This window comes from Myotis lucifugus, unplaced genomic scaffold, assembly GCF_000147115.1.
Source record: "Myotis lucifugus unplaced genomic scaffold, Myoluc2.0 scaffold_3, whole genome shotgun sequence".
Lineage (NCBI taxonomy): Eukaryota > Metazoa > Chordata > Mammalia > Chiroptera > Vespertilionidae > Myotis > Myotis lucifugus.
The window spans coordinates 12,305,582-12,322,605 of NW_005871051.1; the positions used below are offsets into that span (position 1 = coordinate 12,305,582).

Consider the following 17,024-nt stretch of genomic DNA (forward strand, 5'->3'; position numbering starts at 1 on the left):
GTATCACTTTCTAATTTTCTTTGGTTATGTTTTGTAATGTTTTACCCATATAGATCCATAATCCCTTTCCTGCAATTCAAAAAAATCTGAAAAGCAACAAAAAATCCCCAAGTTTTCATAATTCATTTGGTGACACAGACTGATCTCATGGTGTGAAGCTATTCTCCTTCCTTATAAATACTTCATTATAGGAACATTAATATTTGATTGTGAGAACTGTCCTAGACTGCTTGCATGTATTATATGATGTATGCACTACATTATTTTTCTAAAGTCCAAAATTTTCCAAATTCCAACGAATTTGTTCCAAGACTTTGAATATGGTGGGCCTGAATATTAAGATTAAATCTCCTTGTGCAGGAAAATATGACTTAATACAGGAAATGAATGTAGAGATTCACATAAATTCAGTATTTTAACAACTCATGGAGGCAAATGGTATATTTTCTATTTGTATATGAACATTTTATAATCAAAATATCCTTTTTTTTTAGAATGATGATTATTTTTATTTTTTTAAATATATTTTATTGATTTTTTACAGAGAGGAAGGGAGAGGGATCGAGTTAGAAACATCGATCAGCTGCCTCCTGCACACTCCCTACTGGGGATGTGCGCGCAACCAAAGTACATGCCCTTGACCAGAATCGAACCTGGGACCCTTGAGTCCGCAGGCTGACGCTCTATCTACTGAGCCAAACCGGTTAGGGCTATAATCAAAATATCCTTAATGAAGAACTTAGTTTTCATAAATAGAAAGAAAAAAATAAGCCTCAAATTAAACAGACTTCATAATATATAAAGTATAGTTATTCTATCAGTGAAAGGAAACTTACCTCTTCATCTACATTATATTCATCCAAAGGCTGAAGAACAACCATCCTCCAGCTGTAGAAGATACAAATCAATATCAAACAGCTCTATGTCAGTAGTTATCGATAAACTGGCTCAGGGGAAACACACACACACAAAAACACCACCACCCTGATCTGTGGGTATTTGCCAATTCTTTGGGTGAAGACTTCCATCCTGGCTTCCTTTGAGTTTAATAACTGCATCACAAAATTCCTCAATATTAAACAACCAGCTCAACCATCAGTTCTAGCCTATCACATAAATTGAAAATCGTTGCTATAGAACAACATAACCACAAATAATAAACATCTCTTATGTAGAATATATCAAAGTTCTCTGTAGGAATTCTCATCATACCTCAAAATAAGAGAATTACAAATCAGCTGGAATAGAGAAAAGTAGGAATTATGGGAGTTGTCACCAGCTCATGCCCCTGTTTCTATCTCCTTCTGGTGCCAGATTCATATTCTTAAGAAACTGCTTTCATCATTGCTAAAAAAAAAAAATTGGTCTCACTTGGCTGTCAGTCGGAAGCAGGTCTGTATTGCATTCAAGGACCTCCACAATCTGGTTCTAAGTTCTTTTCTAACATTAATTCCCTTTATGGCCTACACAAAGCCTCAGTCTTCTGGCTGAGCCTTGCACAGGTGTCCGTATGCCTTTGTTGGTGTCTCCCTATGTGAATAGGTCCACCTCCTCCATGATGTCTTCCCAGCCATCTTTCTGTTTAATATGTTTATTGCTGACTTGGCACTACATCAACATCTTAGTTTTATTGTCACAGGTGTTACTGTCTTACAGTGTGAATACCCCATGCAAAGGTTACTTGCTTCTTTGAACTCATTTTGCAACCCTGTGTAAACCTCCATTTTAAAGAGCAATTATTAAAGTATAATTATTTACATTCCTAAAGTACCTTTTAGTGCCATATACATAATAGATAACTAAATACTGAATGGGGGAAAAAAAGAGTTTCACAGTAAATAAGTCTTAGGAATTCCCAATTCTTAATAGAAACTGAGAAGTAAACTTGTGATACCACATGGCACTTTTTTTCAGCATAAGTAATGTAAAATTTTCTCCATTTTCCCTCTATGGTTATACAAGTGGGAGGAAGGGGGAAAGCAGCATCTTCCTTTTATTATATTTTAACTTCACTCTGAAAATTTAACTATTCAAGAAAAGGAAAGAAGAAATAAAATAAAAGGATGTAAGTATTACATACCTTGGAGTTAGTATTTCCTTATATTGGAGTTTCTCTAACTTAGCTGGGGCCACTAATGACATGGGAATCACAATATTATCTATGTCATAAGAACTCTCACTTCTCAGTCTCCGTCGTGCAGTATTCTGCAGCAAAATAGGATTACAGTAGTTTTACAGCAGTATATACCGGTATATTAAGTTTTATAAATACATCATTAAAAATCTGACTATAAAATGTTGACAAGGCAAGAAAACATACTTGTCTTATATAACCCAGACAATCTTTATATTTTTTGGCAGGTATGCAGTATACATTTGTGTGTGCACATATCACAAACCTATGTTTATGACCATAACAATTAGAAATACCCTAAAATGCAGAACTCTTATTGTGAAAGATTACCATGAAGCACCTTAAATGTCAATGAAATGGTCACTTTACAAACTTTTAGAGGAAGGGAGAGGGAGGGAGAGATATAAACATCAATAATGAGAATCATCAATTGTGATTGGCTGCTTCCTGCACTCCCTCCACTGGGGATTGAGCCCTGAAAGCCCAGCATGTGCCCTGACCAGGAATCTAACCATGATCTCCTGGTTCATAGTTCAGTGCTCAACCACTGAGCGACACAGGCCGGGCAACAAACTCACTTTTTATTGTGAAAGACTGGAATATGAAATATTTCTATGAAATACTTGGTGAGTCATTTAGTAAAGATCATTATTACAATCTTCATTTATGTATTCCTTGTCCCCAAGTTTAGCACTCTTTCTAAACCAATCCCCCCTTTTTGATTAAAAAAAAGGTTTTTATTGATTTTAGAGAGAAATATCCATCGGTTGCCTCCTACACACCCTTTACTGGGGATTAAGCCCGCAACCCACGCATGCGTCCTAACTGGCCACCTCTGGGTGCATGGGCTGAACCAACTGAGCCACACCAGCCAGGACCCTAAACCCACCTTTTGACTTGCACTCTGATCAGATAAACAGCAAATTAACATACGTGCTGGATTCTTACTAGTAAGATTATATTGATCTTCATGTTAAGGAGTAGAGATGCTTATGATAAAGTTTGTTTCTAACAAAAGCCATAACCAAGGATTAATGAACAATTGGTTCCCTACTAAAAAAGTTTAATCATATTTATTGTTTCCTGATAATATAGTTCTAAATATGCGCTAGTAAATAAGGCCATTAATAAATATTTTTCTTCAAATCAGCCAGTTTTAAAATTCTATAAAGCAGTTTTAGAGTTCAGTGTACAAAAAACCTACATGTGTTGAATTTTGGGTTCTTGATATAACGTTGACATTAGCAACAGCAGTAAAATTACTGTGGGATCCTGGTTCTGCGTGTTGAAAAGCAAATTCTTCAAATTGAGTTCTTTCTCCTGCCGTGGGAAAAAATCATTGAGAATGATTAAAACATTAACGTGACTTATATTCCTAGTCAGGTAACATTGTAATTTCTTTTCTGTTTATTGGTTTTCTTTTTATTATTTTTTAAAATCCTATAGAAAACAAAAAAAGAATGGAAAAAATTTTACCCACAATTCTAATATTTTCATTTTCTGCCACAGTCCTGATTATTTTCATTTGCTGGGGTAATGACAGTTTTATACATTTTTTTACTTTTTGGAAGATTTCCTTATCTTGATCTTCTGACCATTAATTTTTGAAAAGAGTTCTGTGTTCAAAATACTAATTTGTAAAAGTTCTTTTTCTCTTTTTTTTTATAGCATCCAGTTTTTATTTTATGAAATTTTTCTTAGGATAAATTTACTTCTTTTTTTTTGTATTTTCTGTGTCTCACAATCCTGTTTCCCATTTGTTTTGGTTCCCTTTATTTTACTTTAGTATGGATCTCAAAAAATATTTTCCTATGTAATGTAAAATCTGATACCCAGTCCATATGTACATTTTCCCACTTGTTAAAAAATGTCCTTTATGTAGTTTCTTCAAATCACTATCCACATTGAAATTAGTACTAAAGACTCAAGACCAGGTGTCCTGCACTTTAACAGAGTTATCTACTTCTTAGTAATATTACATTATACTTCTTATATCCCTGTGTTTCCATCAATCCAAGTGAAACATTTTATATCTGGTAATTTGTATTTTATAATATATCTTATTACGAGATAAAAATTTTCCTGTGTTTAAGTACACATGTCTGAACATACCTCAAAGGCTAAGTTATTTGGTCATCTTAAGATCGAGGCACTAAAAAACATGATGAAATCTCTGGTCAAGGATGAGTTTAATTTTGTGCTACACTAGATCAGGTAGTGATTGTCATGTAGTGACTTGGCCCATTTTGGTGGGATTTCTAGAGACAGTGAAGAATGTGCTAAATCCTTCATGTTTAATTAAAATCCAGTACATCTTGGATATAATTTGTTTCTAATTTATTGGTCATACTGACATTACATCTGGGGAATACGAATGTATATACAGGTGAGGCAAAAGGTTTACATTCTTCATACGGAAAATAATTCAAGGATAAACTTTCACATACAACTGTAACCCTACTTATGCCTCACCCTGTGGTGGTATATCCACTGAAACAGTGAACAAAACCTGAAAGTATATAATTTGCTAGTATATATCTTTGCAGTTAACTTTTACTTTTTATCATTAATTTGCAATAGCTGTGGGCACTATCTTATCTAAAATCCCCACCATAAACCTCACTTTATATTTACTAGAAGGATCCTACTTTTATGATATTCCTATGGTCATCTTGGAATTAATTATAAGTTACTAGAGGGAATTAAACTAGGTGGTTGAGTTACCTTAAATGAATTTCATCTAATTTCTCAAAATTTTGGGGAAGCTTCAGTGAATTGACACCACAGTAGGTACCAGAAATGGTGATAAATTTCTATGTCAGCCTTTTACTGGCATAATTTTAATCCAGAACACAACTGAGACTAAGTCATGTCCAGAATGATAGTTAATAGATAGCTCTAGACAGGGAAGGAAAGAAATCCTTACTTGGCTATAAAGTGGATGGATGCACAGTCCACAATTTTTAGTTGATACATTAATGTGCTGTTTAACGTTCATAGGACCATGGATGTTTTATATAATTCATGGCTACTGGATTATAAACTCCCATGAAGCAGGGGTTTTTTGGAGATCAGAATTTATTTTCAGTTTTTAGTACTAACCTCATTTTAACCTACCTAATGCTGTTTCACTCAAGTGTCTTTTCTTTCTCCCCTGTAACAGCTGTGCAGAAGATTCTGATCTTATTTGAGGCTTGCATGTAGGAGAATATCCATTTCTCCATTGACTCAGAGAAGAATTATATACTAAAACAAATAGAAAGAAAATGTGCAATTTTAGTTCCTTAACACAGACAATGAACATGTTAGTGTTTCTACTTATGACATTGCAGAATATTAATATACCGATTAAATTTGCATATAATAAATACTTAGATACCAAGATATAATACTCATAAACTGAAAATACTAAATATGATTCCTCAACATCTTCAGGAATTATCCAATTTCTTATAGTTGCTCCATTATTTGAAGGGGATAAAAATGAAAGTGATCTGTTAGCAAAGTCTTCTAAAGTACAAAATGTTATAGAGAAGATTGGTTCAATCTGTAAATATTGGTTAAATATAAACTCTATTTTTAAGTTTCTGCTTACCCTTAAATCTGGAAATAATTCAGGACTAAGTAAGATTTTACAGAATCACAATAGCCTGGGACCTCTTAAGAACATGAATAGATTTCATCAACCTTACAGTGCCTACCATCATTCTTTTCACTTTTTTAAAAGTGATGCATTTTCTAAATCTTTAAGTCAGTATCTCTGTGCCTCGGCTGCCTTATCTGTCAAATAGGGATACTACGCATTAGAGGAATATCTGACATGATACGTATTGAGTAAATGTTAACTTCTTCAAGATTATTGTCTGTCTGAACGCCATATTTCCAGTACTAGATTGATCAAATTGGTTGCTTTTCTTGAAGGATTTGGAAATGTGTAAATAAATAAAAAAAGGAGTATGTGGGCTAAAGTACCAAATTCTCATCAACATTGAAAAAAAGCATGGCCTATCAACAGTAATGGACTTCAAGATGGCAAAGCACTCTAAAAATGCAGTCAATCATCTCTGAGATGCAAATTGAAACAATCAACTTACACCTGTCAGAATGGCTATCAACAAACGTCAAGTGCTGGCAAGGATGTGGAGAAAAGAGAACCCTAGTACATTGCTGGTGGGCAAAACAGTACGGAATTTACTCAAAAAATTAAATATGGAACTCCCATTTGACCCAGTGATCCCCTTTCTAGAAATATATCCTAAGAGACCTGAAACACCAATCAGAAAGAATATATGCATCCCTATGTTCGTGGCACAATTTACAATAGCTAAGATTTGGAAACAGCCCAAGTGCCCATCAGCAGGTGAGTGGATAAAGAAAAAAAGAAAAATTGGTAACGTTTATTACACAATGGAATCCTATGCAGGGGTAAAGTTACATTTAACATTTGCAACAGCATGGATGGACCTGGAGAGTATTATGCTAAGAGAAATCTCACGTGGAATCTCATGAACAAAATAAACTGATGAACAAAATAGATTCAGAGACATAGAACCATGAACAGACCAATGAATTTCATAGGAAAGATGGGGGTGAAGGGGGAGATATTAACTGGGGTACTTTTCCTATATGCATACAAAGGCTTGGGAGGAGTGTGTATGGAGAGGAGGGAATCAATGAGGGGGGGGGGCAGACATCTGTAATACTCTCAAGAAATTTTCTAAAAACAAAAATGATAGACAAAGTTTTTATAGATATGCACATATATATCCATACTAGCAAGCAAAAGGGAATGTGTCTGCAGAATTTGTGAGAAATCTCTGAAGGGCTAATACCACATGAAATTTTACTGAAGAGCAAACTCCTTACAAAAGCACATGCAAAGTATTACTACAAAAATGTGGTCAACATCAAAGGTGTTCTAGACCTGTAGGAAAGGGAAACAGCAGGACAATTATCTGGAGCAACTAATATGATCTCAACACCTCAGCAAGGCTGATGAGAGATTATTTTACTAGATAAAATCTGAGAGCCTTGAGCAGAGAAATGGATAGATAAGGCAATGTCTATGTTACCCACTTTAAAACTGCCCATCTTTGCCTCTGAAAAATTGTATAGAGCACTAATTTCTACCCTTTCCACAAAAAGCACTGCATAAATAGGCAGAACAGTCTTAATGGTGATAGCCAATTTAAGAATGAGAACACAAGACCAACAGTCTGAATACCAACACAATATAAAGGCACAAACAACAAATGGAAGAACTATCTTGACTAGTTTACAGAGTATAGATTAACAAGTCTTCAAAATTCTAGCATTGCCCAAAGAAACGGGTAGAAAGCCTCTAGAGAGACCTTAGAAATGGAAAATAAAACTTTCAAATTTTAAAAAAATCACTAATTGGGCTGAAGAACAGAATAGACACAGCTGAAAATCAAAGTCAGTAGGTTGGAAGAGGAATTCCACAACTCGAATATGGTGATGGAAAATAAGAGAAACCAAGATGGGATAACAGGACAAAAAGAATGAATGGGGAGCTATATTTGAAGACATGGTAACCAAAAAATTATCCACAATCAATTATATTAACCCTGGATTGCAAGAAATTGAGTGTCAAATCAAATGGGAAAAACACACGCCCATAAATCATATAGCACATCACAGTGAAGATACCCTAAAAGTTACCAGAAAAGGAATACGATTTCTGCAAAGAAATGAGGATCAGATGGACATAAAGCAAAACTAGATGCACAAAAACTGACTTTAAAGAGTTCAGGGAAAATGTTAAAATTCCTAGATGACCTCCAATATCCCTCTTTTTTTAAAAAAAATGGGGCAGGATAGGTATTTATTATGGGAGAAAACAGGTACCAACAGGCAGCAGGACAGGGGGCATTGTGATAAGTGTGGGAGGCAGAGCCTGGGAGTAAGGAGCCATCTTCTGGATCAGGAGATCACATGGACACTAGGCCACAGGAAACCATAGAAAACAAAGAAATATCCACCACAGGTAGAACACATTTGCTTAATAAGGAGTGAAGGGATTACAAAGTCAAAGTTAAACAACTTTGACCAGCTGGAAAGTTAAACTTCTGAACAATAAAAACAATGGAAACACCAGACTAGCCAGTGTCTGTGTACCACCACAGGCCCAAGACCTACCAGCTGTGTGTGAGCCACCAGGTATGTGGGCACATATGCACTTTCAAGGGGGATATACGGGGGAAGCCAATATACTGAGTGCTTAAGCTCACCAGGAAACAAACATACACCAAGATGCGTGGGCATTAAAAACAGAGCCAGGATGTCATATAGGTAAGGTTGCCTCCAAGATTTCTTGCCACCCAAAAAAAAGAAGGCAGAGGAAGATGTTAAATAGAAAACTAAACTGTTAGGCATAATTCTAAACCATTTCTAAAAAGGTTTAAGTACAATTGTGAAAGTTAGGTTTTAAAATGCATATGTACCTGGCATGTCTAGGAATTCCAATAGTGCCAACTCTTGTTTTAATATAAATACTTTTGGAGTATTTTAAAACAAATTCCAGACAATTCACCTCTTTTTTTCTAAAAGCAGTTCACCCTCCTTGTTTTCTAAAAGCACATCAAACATTTTGAAGAAAACTTATCTTCACCAACATGATGCTTTTTAAAGTTTTCTTTACATTTACCATTTTAGCGTCTTGTAAGGTTGCAATGAACTCTTGAAACAGTAGGCAATACATGACAATTCAGAGCCTAACTACATCTGTTCTATTTATAATAACCATCCCAGCCTTTGGGTTCTTGCTCTCCCAAATCCTCTCCTACTAGATTCCATCCTAAAACACAACTTGACCCAGTATCTCCTATATCCTGCCTTCCCTTTTCATTTATTCAGTCAATAACTTCATAGAGATCCAATTACATGCCAGACTGTGTTATGCTCTGAGAACACAATGGTGAGCAAAAACCAGCATGGTCCCTGCCCATGATGTAGTTTATAGGCATTATCTCCAAAACTGCAATTGGGAGATGGTAATATTGAGAGAAGTTAAGAGTAAAGAGAACTCTAGGAAAGGCTTCCTGAGATAAAGTGATATATTTCAAATATGAACACAAATAGCTGATGGCAAGGGGAAGAAAGAATGGTATGTGTGAAGGCAAAAAGGAGTAGGACAATTTGGCAAGAACAATAGCAGTAGTGTAGAGTAAGGAAGCATGATGAAAATGAACTAAGAACAAGGAGCCAGTCTATGTAGGTAGGGCTTCTCTATTAAGAATATTCCATCCAACGGCATGGATGGAGCTGGAGAGCATTATGCTAAGTGAAATAAGCCAGTCAATGAAGGAAAAATACCACATGATCTCACACATTCATGGATAATAGAGACCATTATAAACTTTTGAACAATAATAGGTACAGAGGCAGAGCTGCCTCAAACAGATTGTCAAACTGCAGCGGGAAGGTTGGGGGGGCAGGAGGGAGGGGGGTAAGAGGTCAACCGAAGGACTTGTATGCATGCATATAAGCATAACCAATGGACATAGACACTGGGGGGTAGGGGAGGCCAGGGGATTGTCAAGGGCGGGGGAAAAAAGGACACATATGTAATACCCTTTGTAATACTTTAAGCAATAAAAATTTTTTAAAAAAAGACACTGCACAAAAAAAAAAAAAAGAATATTCCATCAAATATTTGAAGGGAATGGAGTTGGAGAGAGCAGGTGTGACATTAGGTTTGCATTCTGAAAAGATCACAGTACAGAAATTGGAAGGAAATAAAAAATCAAATAGGCTTTTTTCAGTGGTATAGACGAGTTATTAAGTTGGACTGCGAGAGTGGTAGAGATGAAGAGTAGCAGATTTGAAACAGATCTGTAAGATTGCACTGAAAATAGGTTTAGATATGGGAATGTGGTGGGTAGGAAGGCTGAGCCCTAGGTTTCTGGCTTGTGTGGTTGTGCCATTGTTCCTCTCATCTGTCCACTCAGAAAGTAACAAACTTTAATTTGACATAATTTCAGATTCACAGAAAACTTGGCAATAGTACAAAGAAGTCCAATATTCCCTTTACTGAGATTCCCCAAAATGTTAACATTTATCACATTTGCTTTATCTTCCTGAACTCCAATGAAATTAAGTTGCTGACAGGATGACCCTATATGTCCAAATGTATTTTCCAAAAACAGGCATTCTCTTACATAGTCACACTGATCAAAGTCAAGAAATTAATACTGTTAGTTAACTATAAACCATATCCAGATTTCACCAAGTATTCCTATGATATTCTTATAGAAAATTCTGATCACTCTGCATTTAGTTCAGGTCTCAAGTTTTTTTGGATCTGAAACCGTTCCATATTCTTAACTTTCATGACTGAATATCCTGATGTATACAGGCACTTCAATGGGATTTTTCTGTTATTTTCTCACAAATGGCCACTAATCTATTCACTCTTCAACCCACTACAATTTGTCTTTTCCCTACTTCCTTGTTACCTGAAGTCAGCAGTGCTGTCACAGTTGCCAACTATTATAGACAGCCCAGGATAAATCCAAATTCTGGCAAACACATAAACATCTCTCTACTTACCTTCACACAATTCACCCCACACAAATGCATGAACACATCACACTCTTACATGGCTCCATGACAAGTCACATGTTTGTTTCCATTTTAAAATTTTGTTACTCAATATAGGCTAAAAGCATTTGAATCACCTGGGACCTTGTTAGAAATGCAGAATCTCAGACCCCATTCCAGACTTACTGAATCAGAATCTACATTCTAACGATATCCCCATGTAATCTTCACATTAAAGTTTGAGAAGCAATGATTTGAGCACTTTCCTTCCTCTAAGTTCCAATTAAGTAAAGCTATACATCACTATCTTACTGCCGTTCCTCTTGCCTTTTTCCCATCACCCTTAACCTTTCTTCCTCTAGGCAGAGTTATACACTCCTTCTTTTTGGAATATTTTTAGATGTGCCTATCATCTCAATTATTTGTGTCTGCTTTCCCCTATCACATTATAATTTGATTTCCTGATTCACCTTTGATTCTTCAGCACTTAACAGTCTACCTGGCACAAAGGTACTCAATAAATGAATTCTATTTTTACTTCTCGAGAAATCACTAACAATAAAAGAAAAATTTATGACTAGCTACTTAAGACACTTATATAGGATGAAACCCAATTACTGCTTAACTATTTGGGTTGGGAGTGGTAGGGGAGGAGAGATTGGAATACAAAGATTCCTTCACTGATTTTCCTAATACAGCATTCAACTCAAATGTCCTATTCTTAGCTCTTAATTTCCAATTATTAACATGTCATTACATTATTGAGACATTAATTCTGTGCCTAACACATTTACACTGCCCGACTTTGTAAAGGTTAGGTAAAAGAGCAACATTAGAATAAATCATCTCATTTCACCTACTAACATATAATTTTATTTTTGTATATTTCCTTTGAATCATTTCATATTTCAAATGTAATAATTTTTATTTGGATAGATGTGTAATTACATTTTTTATCTGATAACTCACTCTTCATTGTTATTTTTCCAGATGGTAGCCTAACATTCCTCTGATTAGAGACAATATAATTTAATTATTCTCTGGCTGTTAGAGCTTGTTGTCATGATGTTATTTCTATTATGGACATTCTTAAAATAATCATTTCATGCATGCATTTTTCCTATTTTTAAAAAAGTTTAGTCTTAGGATTAATTCTAAGGAATAGAATTATATCATGAAAAACAAAAAACAAACAGAACATAACCTGTATTTCCCCATTATTTTTTTATTCTTTTGTTCCTAAGCATAGGCAATTGTTCCTTGTCCCTAGTACTTTCATTTTTTTTTCTTTAACCTTTACTGTAGAAAATTTTCCAAAAAAAGGAAAATAGGATAATGAACTATCACTCAGCATCAAAAATTATAAATTAGTAACCAATCTTGTTTCAACTCTCCCCACCGTTTTTTGCTAAGAGTATTTTAAAGCAAGTCCCTGACATATCATGTACACATATGTCAACTTCAATATCTCACAAACTGTGTGTGTTTATATAATAACATGCATTATTACATATAACAAAATTAACAATTCATTAATAGCCAACATCCAATCCATGTTCAAATTTCTCTGTCTCAAGAACTGTGCTTGTGTTGGGTGTGTGAGTGTGTGGGTATACAGCTGAGTTCAAATCAGGATCCGAAAAGGCCCACATACTGCATTTGCATGATAAAAAGTAACATTTTTACATGGTTATAACTGTACCATACTTAGAAGTAAAACATTTTTGTCCTTTTACATCACTTAACATTCTTTGATAAATGTTTCCATCCTTATATAAACTTAAGATATTTTTGAAAGCTGTATATTCCACTATGTTAACCATATCCCTATTATGCTCTTCAAGTTGTTTCCAATTTTTTTATTAACAAAACATATTAAGTATTTCATATTTAGGATTAGACTAGGTTCTTTTAAATGGATTTATTGGATCCGAATACAGAGTAAACATTTAGTATTTTATTGTGAGCAAGTATACCAATAGGTTCTTTTCCCCCCTCCATGGTCTTATTTAAAAAATACGTACTTTAAAGGTCTTGTAATATAATGCACAATACTTCCCAATAGGTTGTGTCAATTCTTAATAGTACCTCAAATATATGAGAGTCCTATTTTAACTACATTCTTACAATAATTGATGTTTATACTGTTTAAATTTATTAATGTAACCAAAGTCGTCTGACACATAAGCAGTCACTGAATACACCTAATGTTTCTAACTCAGACAGTTTTTTAACATTTAAGTCTTTAATTCACTTGGAATGTATTTTAATGTTTATCCATCTTAAATTTGTTTTAAAATGCTGTGTAAGGCAGAGATCTCATTTTATCTTTTCCCAAAAGTCATTATTTAATGCCACTAATTATAGAAGAAACTGAGTTGGTTAAAGCATGCTCTCTGAGCCAGACTGCTTGGATTTGAATCCTGGCTCTACCACTACTCACCTGTGATCTGGGGAAAGTTAGACATGGAGAAAAATAATGCTTGCTTTACAGGGTTGTAAAGATTAAAACAAACAAATATAAAGCCCTCCAACCAGTACTAACATATAAGAAATGCTTCCGAAGAATTGCTTATTGTTATTATTTATTGACTAAGCCATCCTTTTCACACTGATAGGAAATACCATCATATTGTATAATAAACCCTTTGGTCTGTCTCTATGCCTTTTATATAATTTCCTTGTTCTGGTTTCCATTAGCACCACAATATTTTAATTATTACAGCTTTACTAGAGGCCTGGTGCACAAAAATTTGTGCACTGGAGGGGGGGGGGGGCTCAGCCCGGCCTGTGCCCTCTCGCAGTCTGGGACCCCTTGGGGGATGACCACCTGCTGGCTTAGGCCTGCTCCCCGGGGGATTGGGCCTAAGCTGGCAATCAGACATCCCTCTGGCAGCCCGGCAGCCCTCCGGGGATGTCCACTTGCCAGCAGGGAGCAGACCTAAGCCACAGTCGGACATCCTTAGCGCTGCTGAGGAGGCAGGAGAGGCTCCCACCACCACCGCTGTACTGGCAGCCATCAGCCTGGCTTGTGGCTGAGCAGAGCTCCCCCATGTGGGAGCGCAATGGCCACCAGAGGGCAGATCCTGCATTGAGTGTCTGCCCCCTGGTGGTCAGTATGTGTCATAGTGACCAGTCATTCCCAGTTTTTCTGCTGTTAGGGTCAGTTTGCATATTACCCTTTTACTATATAGGATAGAGGCCTGGTGCATGGGTGGGGGCCGGCTGGCTGGTTTGCCCTGAAGGGTGTCCCGGATCAGGGTGGTGGTCCCGCTTGGGTGCCTGGCCAGCCTGGGTGAGGGGCTGATGGCTGTTTGCAGCTGGTCACACCCCCTTCAGGGTGGGGGTCCCCACTGGGGTGCCTGGCCAGTCTGGGTGAGGGGCTGAGGGCCGTTTTCAGACTAGCCTGTGACTGAAGCTCCCAGCCTCTCCTTTTTTTTATTTTTTTTATTCTGGGATTTATTTACCTTCTATAATTGAAACTCTGTTGCCTTCACTGGCACTCCCAGCTCTGAGGCCACGGCCTGCTGAAAGCAGGTAACGGGTTTGTTTAGCTTCTATAATTGAAACTTTGTTGCTTTTGGAGCTGTTGCTTTTGGAGCTTAGAGCCGGGCCGCAGCAGGCGGGGAACCTTGGCTTCCTCCATCACTGGAGCAAGCAAGCTTCCTGCTCGCTTCAGCTGCATGGCTTCCAGCCGCCATCTTTGTTGGCAGTTAATTTGCATATCTCGCTGATTAGCCCATGGGAAGCGTAGTGGAGGTAGGGTTAATTACCCTTTTTGTCTTTTATTAAATAGGATAATACATTTTGTTATCTAACACCTCCTTATTAATCTTTTAAAATTTTTACTGGCTATTCAATACTTTCTCTCTGAGATAAACTTCAGAAAAACTTTCAAAAGAAGAATACCTCTGTAATTCTGTTTAGAACTACATATAAATTGATTTGGGGGGAAAATGACATCTTAAGTTAAAACTGTCTTGACAGGAATGGGGTATTTCTCTTCATAATAGGCACGTACTCATGTTCCTCAGTAAACTCTTGATGGTTTCCTCAGGAGGTCCTTGTTAAGTTTAATCCTAGAAGTGTTATATTTTCATTGTCAGTGTGTCTAGGATAAAATTCCTTTACATAGCCTTACTCATTATTACTGGTATTTGTAAAAGCTACCAGGTTTTAGAAATTTATTTTAAAATCTACTACCTTCCAAACTTCAATTCCAACAGGCATTCAGTTGGTTCTTGAGTTTTTGAAGTAAATGGTTATTTTCCCTGGAAATAAATTTCTTTTAGAAGTAAAACATTTTATATGACTTTTTGATATTGAGATTTTAGCTTTGCAGATAGTAAAAACATACTGATTTTTTTCTGATTACTTGCAAGCATAGACAATGTTTCCACCCCCATTCAGAGTACTTACAATATTTCATTCTAATTTTTCAAGTTTTATAATTTTATTTATTTAAAATTCTTGAACCAGCTAGAATTTATTCTGATACATGGGGTGAAATGATTGTGCAAAGTTTTTCCCAAAAGACTAACAATACTCTTCAATGAATAGGTCTCCATTTTCTCTTCTCATATAATAAAGTATGAGCTGTTAGTTGGCTTCATGGATCTACTTCCCTAAATGTAAGCCAAATAGAATCTAAACTATTACAGGTTTCTGCCATATTTCCGTATGTGGTTGTGCCAGACTTTCTCAATCCTTTTCCAGCAATTCCTTTTCTATTTCCTCATTTATTTTTCCCAATGGGCTTCACAGTTATTTGGTTAAGTTAAACAATTTGTATTAGAACTCCAAGTTACATTGCATTAAACATTTAAACCAACAGGGAGAACTGATATGATATCCTTATTAATCTTACTATCCAGGAATGCTATTTATCCATATTTATTTAAATTCCCTTTAATATTTATCAATAATATTTCATAATTTTCTTTCAATAAGTACCACATTTCTTGTTAGGATTACTCCCATGTATTTTCTTGTGTGTATGTGTGTGTCTAATTTGTGAAAAGTAAATATTAAAAATTAAGAATTTATATTTATTCCTTTGTTAAATTTTATTTCCATTGAAAGCAAAAGTAATAAGCATATGAGAGATATAAAAGATATATAGAAAGTACAAGATTTGTAAGTAACATACCAGGGGATGGAGATATGATACAGTCTCCTAGGAATTTATTTTCAGCAAGATCTCCTTTTATTTCAGTCGTTTTCAACAATGTTTCAAAGTGAAAATGAAGAGGCACATCTGAAAAATAACGTTTTTAAAAAAACTATCTTTAGTGAACATCACTCATACAGGTTCAGTAAAATTGCTTTCTTTCTATGACTAGCACAAAGCCTTAGAAAAATAAGCAAAGGTTTAAAAAGTGACAACTTTCAGAAGTAGCAGAATACTCTTTCAAAACAAATTATAGTAGTATTTTGGAATTACTGGTTATATGTCTTAAACAAATGCTAATGATGAACAACTAAAATAGGACATAAAATGAACAAAATTATAAATATTCACAGATGAGAACAAATGTATCTGAAAGTCTTTAATAAAACACAGCCAAACCTGACTGATTCTTTTTAAGATCATTCCACTCCACCCCCACAACCTTTGCATTTCATTACTTGAAGGAAAAACCACTATAAATCATATGCAATCTTTTATGAAGAAGTCAACTTTTACATTACTTAGTTTACTAGTATTATGAATCACAAAATGAATCTTTTACAGAGATTAAAACCTATTGATTCCTTTTATAGATTCATTTTATTTATAGGATTAGATTTTACCATAGAAAATATTCAGTTACTCAGAAATTTTGTTATAAAGAGGCTTACCTGATGGCAATGATAGAACAGAATGGAAAGAAGAGTCTAACTCTGATACATGTTCGCTTAATATTTGAGACTTTGAATTGTGTTCACAGCTACTCCAAGTTGAAGCTGACTGCAGGCAAGGCATTTGTGCAGTATTTAAAAATGTTTCTTTTGAAGGCAAAGTCTGCAAGGGAAAAAAAATAATTTAAAGACTTCATTTTTTTTTTCTTGAAAACTGAACCAGAGAGAACATAACAGTTATAATCGAGTATCTGAGTAACAGAGGAAGAAGTCCTGGCTTACGTCACCATGGAGAAAGACCTTTATTTGTGTGGTTTTTTTCCTGTTTATTGACTTTATTGGGAGAAAGACCTTTAAAATGATGTAGAGAGAAATTACTTAAGGCCATGAATGTGATGAGATTTGACTAGTCCATTTTCAGTTTTTCAAAATGAAGAAAGAGCATTGTCTATGAAAAATGGGTCTTTCTTCCATCTTATAAAATCTC

General features: G+C 35.5%; 1 protein-coding gene across 6 annotated transcripts in view; it reads right to left on the reverse strand.

The window, feature by feature from the left end:
- Nucleotides 1–17,024, reverse strand: part of KANSL1L (KAT8 regulatory NSL complex subunit 1 like) — an 84,918-nt gene that overhangs the window by 4,136 nt on the left and 63,758 nt on the right. For 5 of the 6 annotated variants that reach the window (XM_023760853.1, XM_023760846.1, XM_023760857.1 and 2 more), the window contains 6 exons: nucleotides 16,538–16,700; nucleotides 15,846–15,953; nucleotides 5,252–5,380; nucleotides 3,339–3,454; nucleotides 2,081–2,205; nucleotides 837–888 (listed from right to left, as the gene is read on the reverse strand). In XM_023760853.1, the coding sequence (XP_023616621.1) occupies nucleotides 837–888; nucleotides 2,081–2,205; nucleotides 3,339–3,454; nucleotides 5,252–5,380; nucleotides 15,846–15,953; nucleotides 16,538–16,700 (693 nt within the window). The remainder of the gene's footprint in view (nucleotides 1–836; nucleotides 889–2,080; nucleotides 2,206–3,338; nucleotides 3,455–5,251; nucleotides 5,381–15,845; nucleotides 15,954–16,537; nucleotides 16,701–17,024) is intronic. The other variant, XM_023760866.1, reaches the window with a different exon arrangement.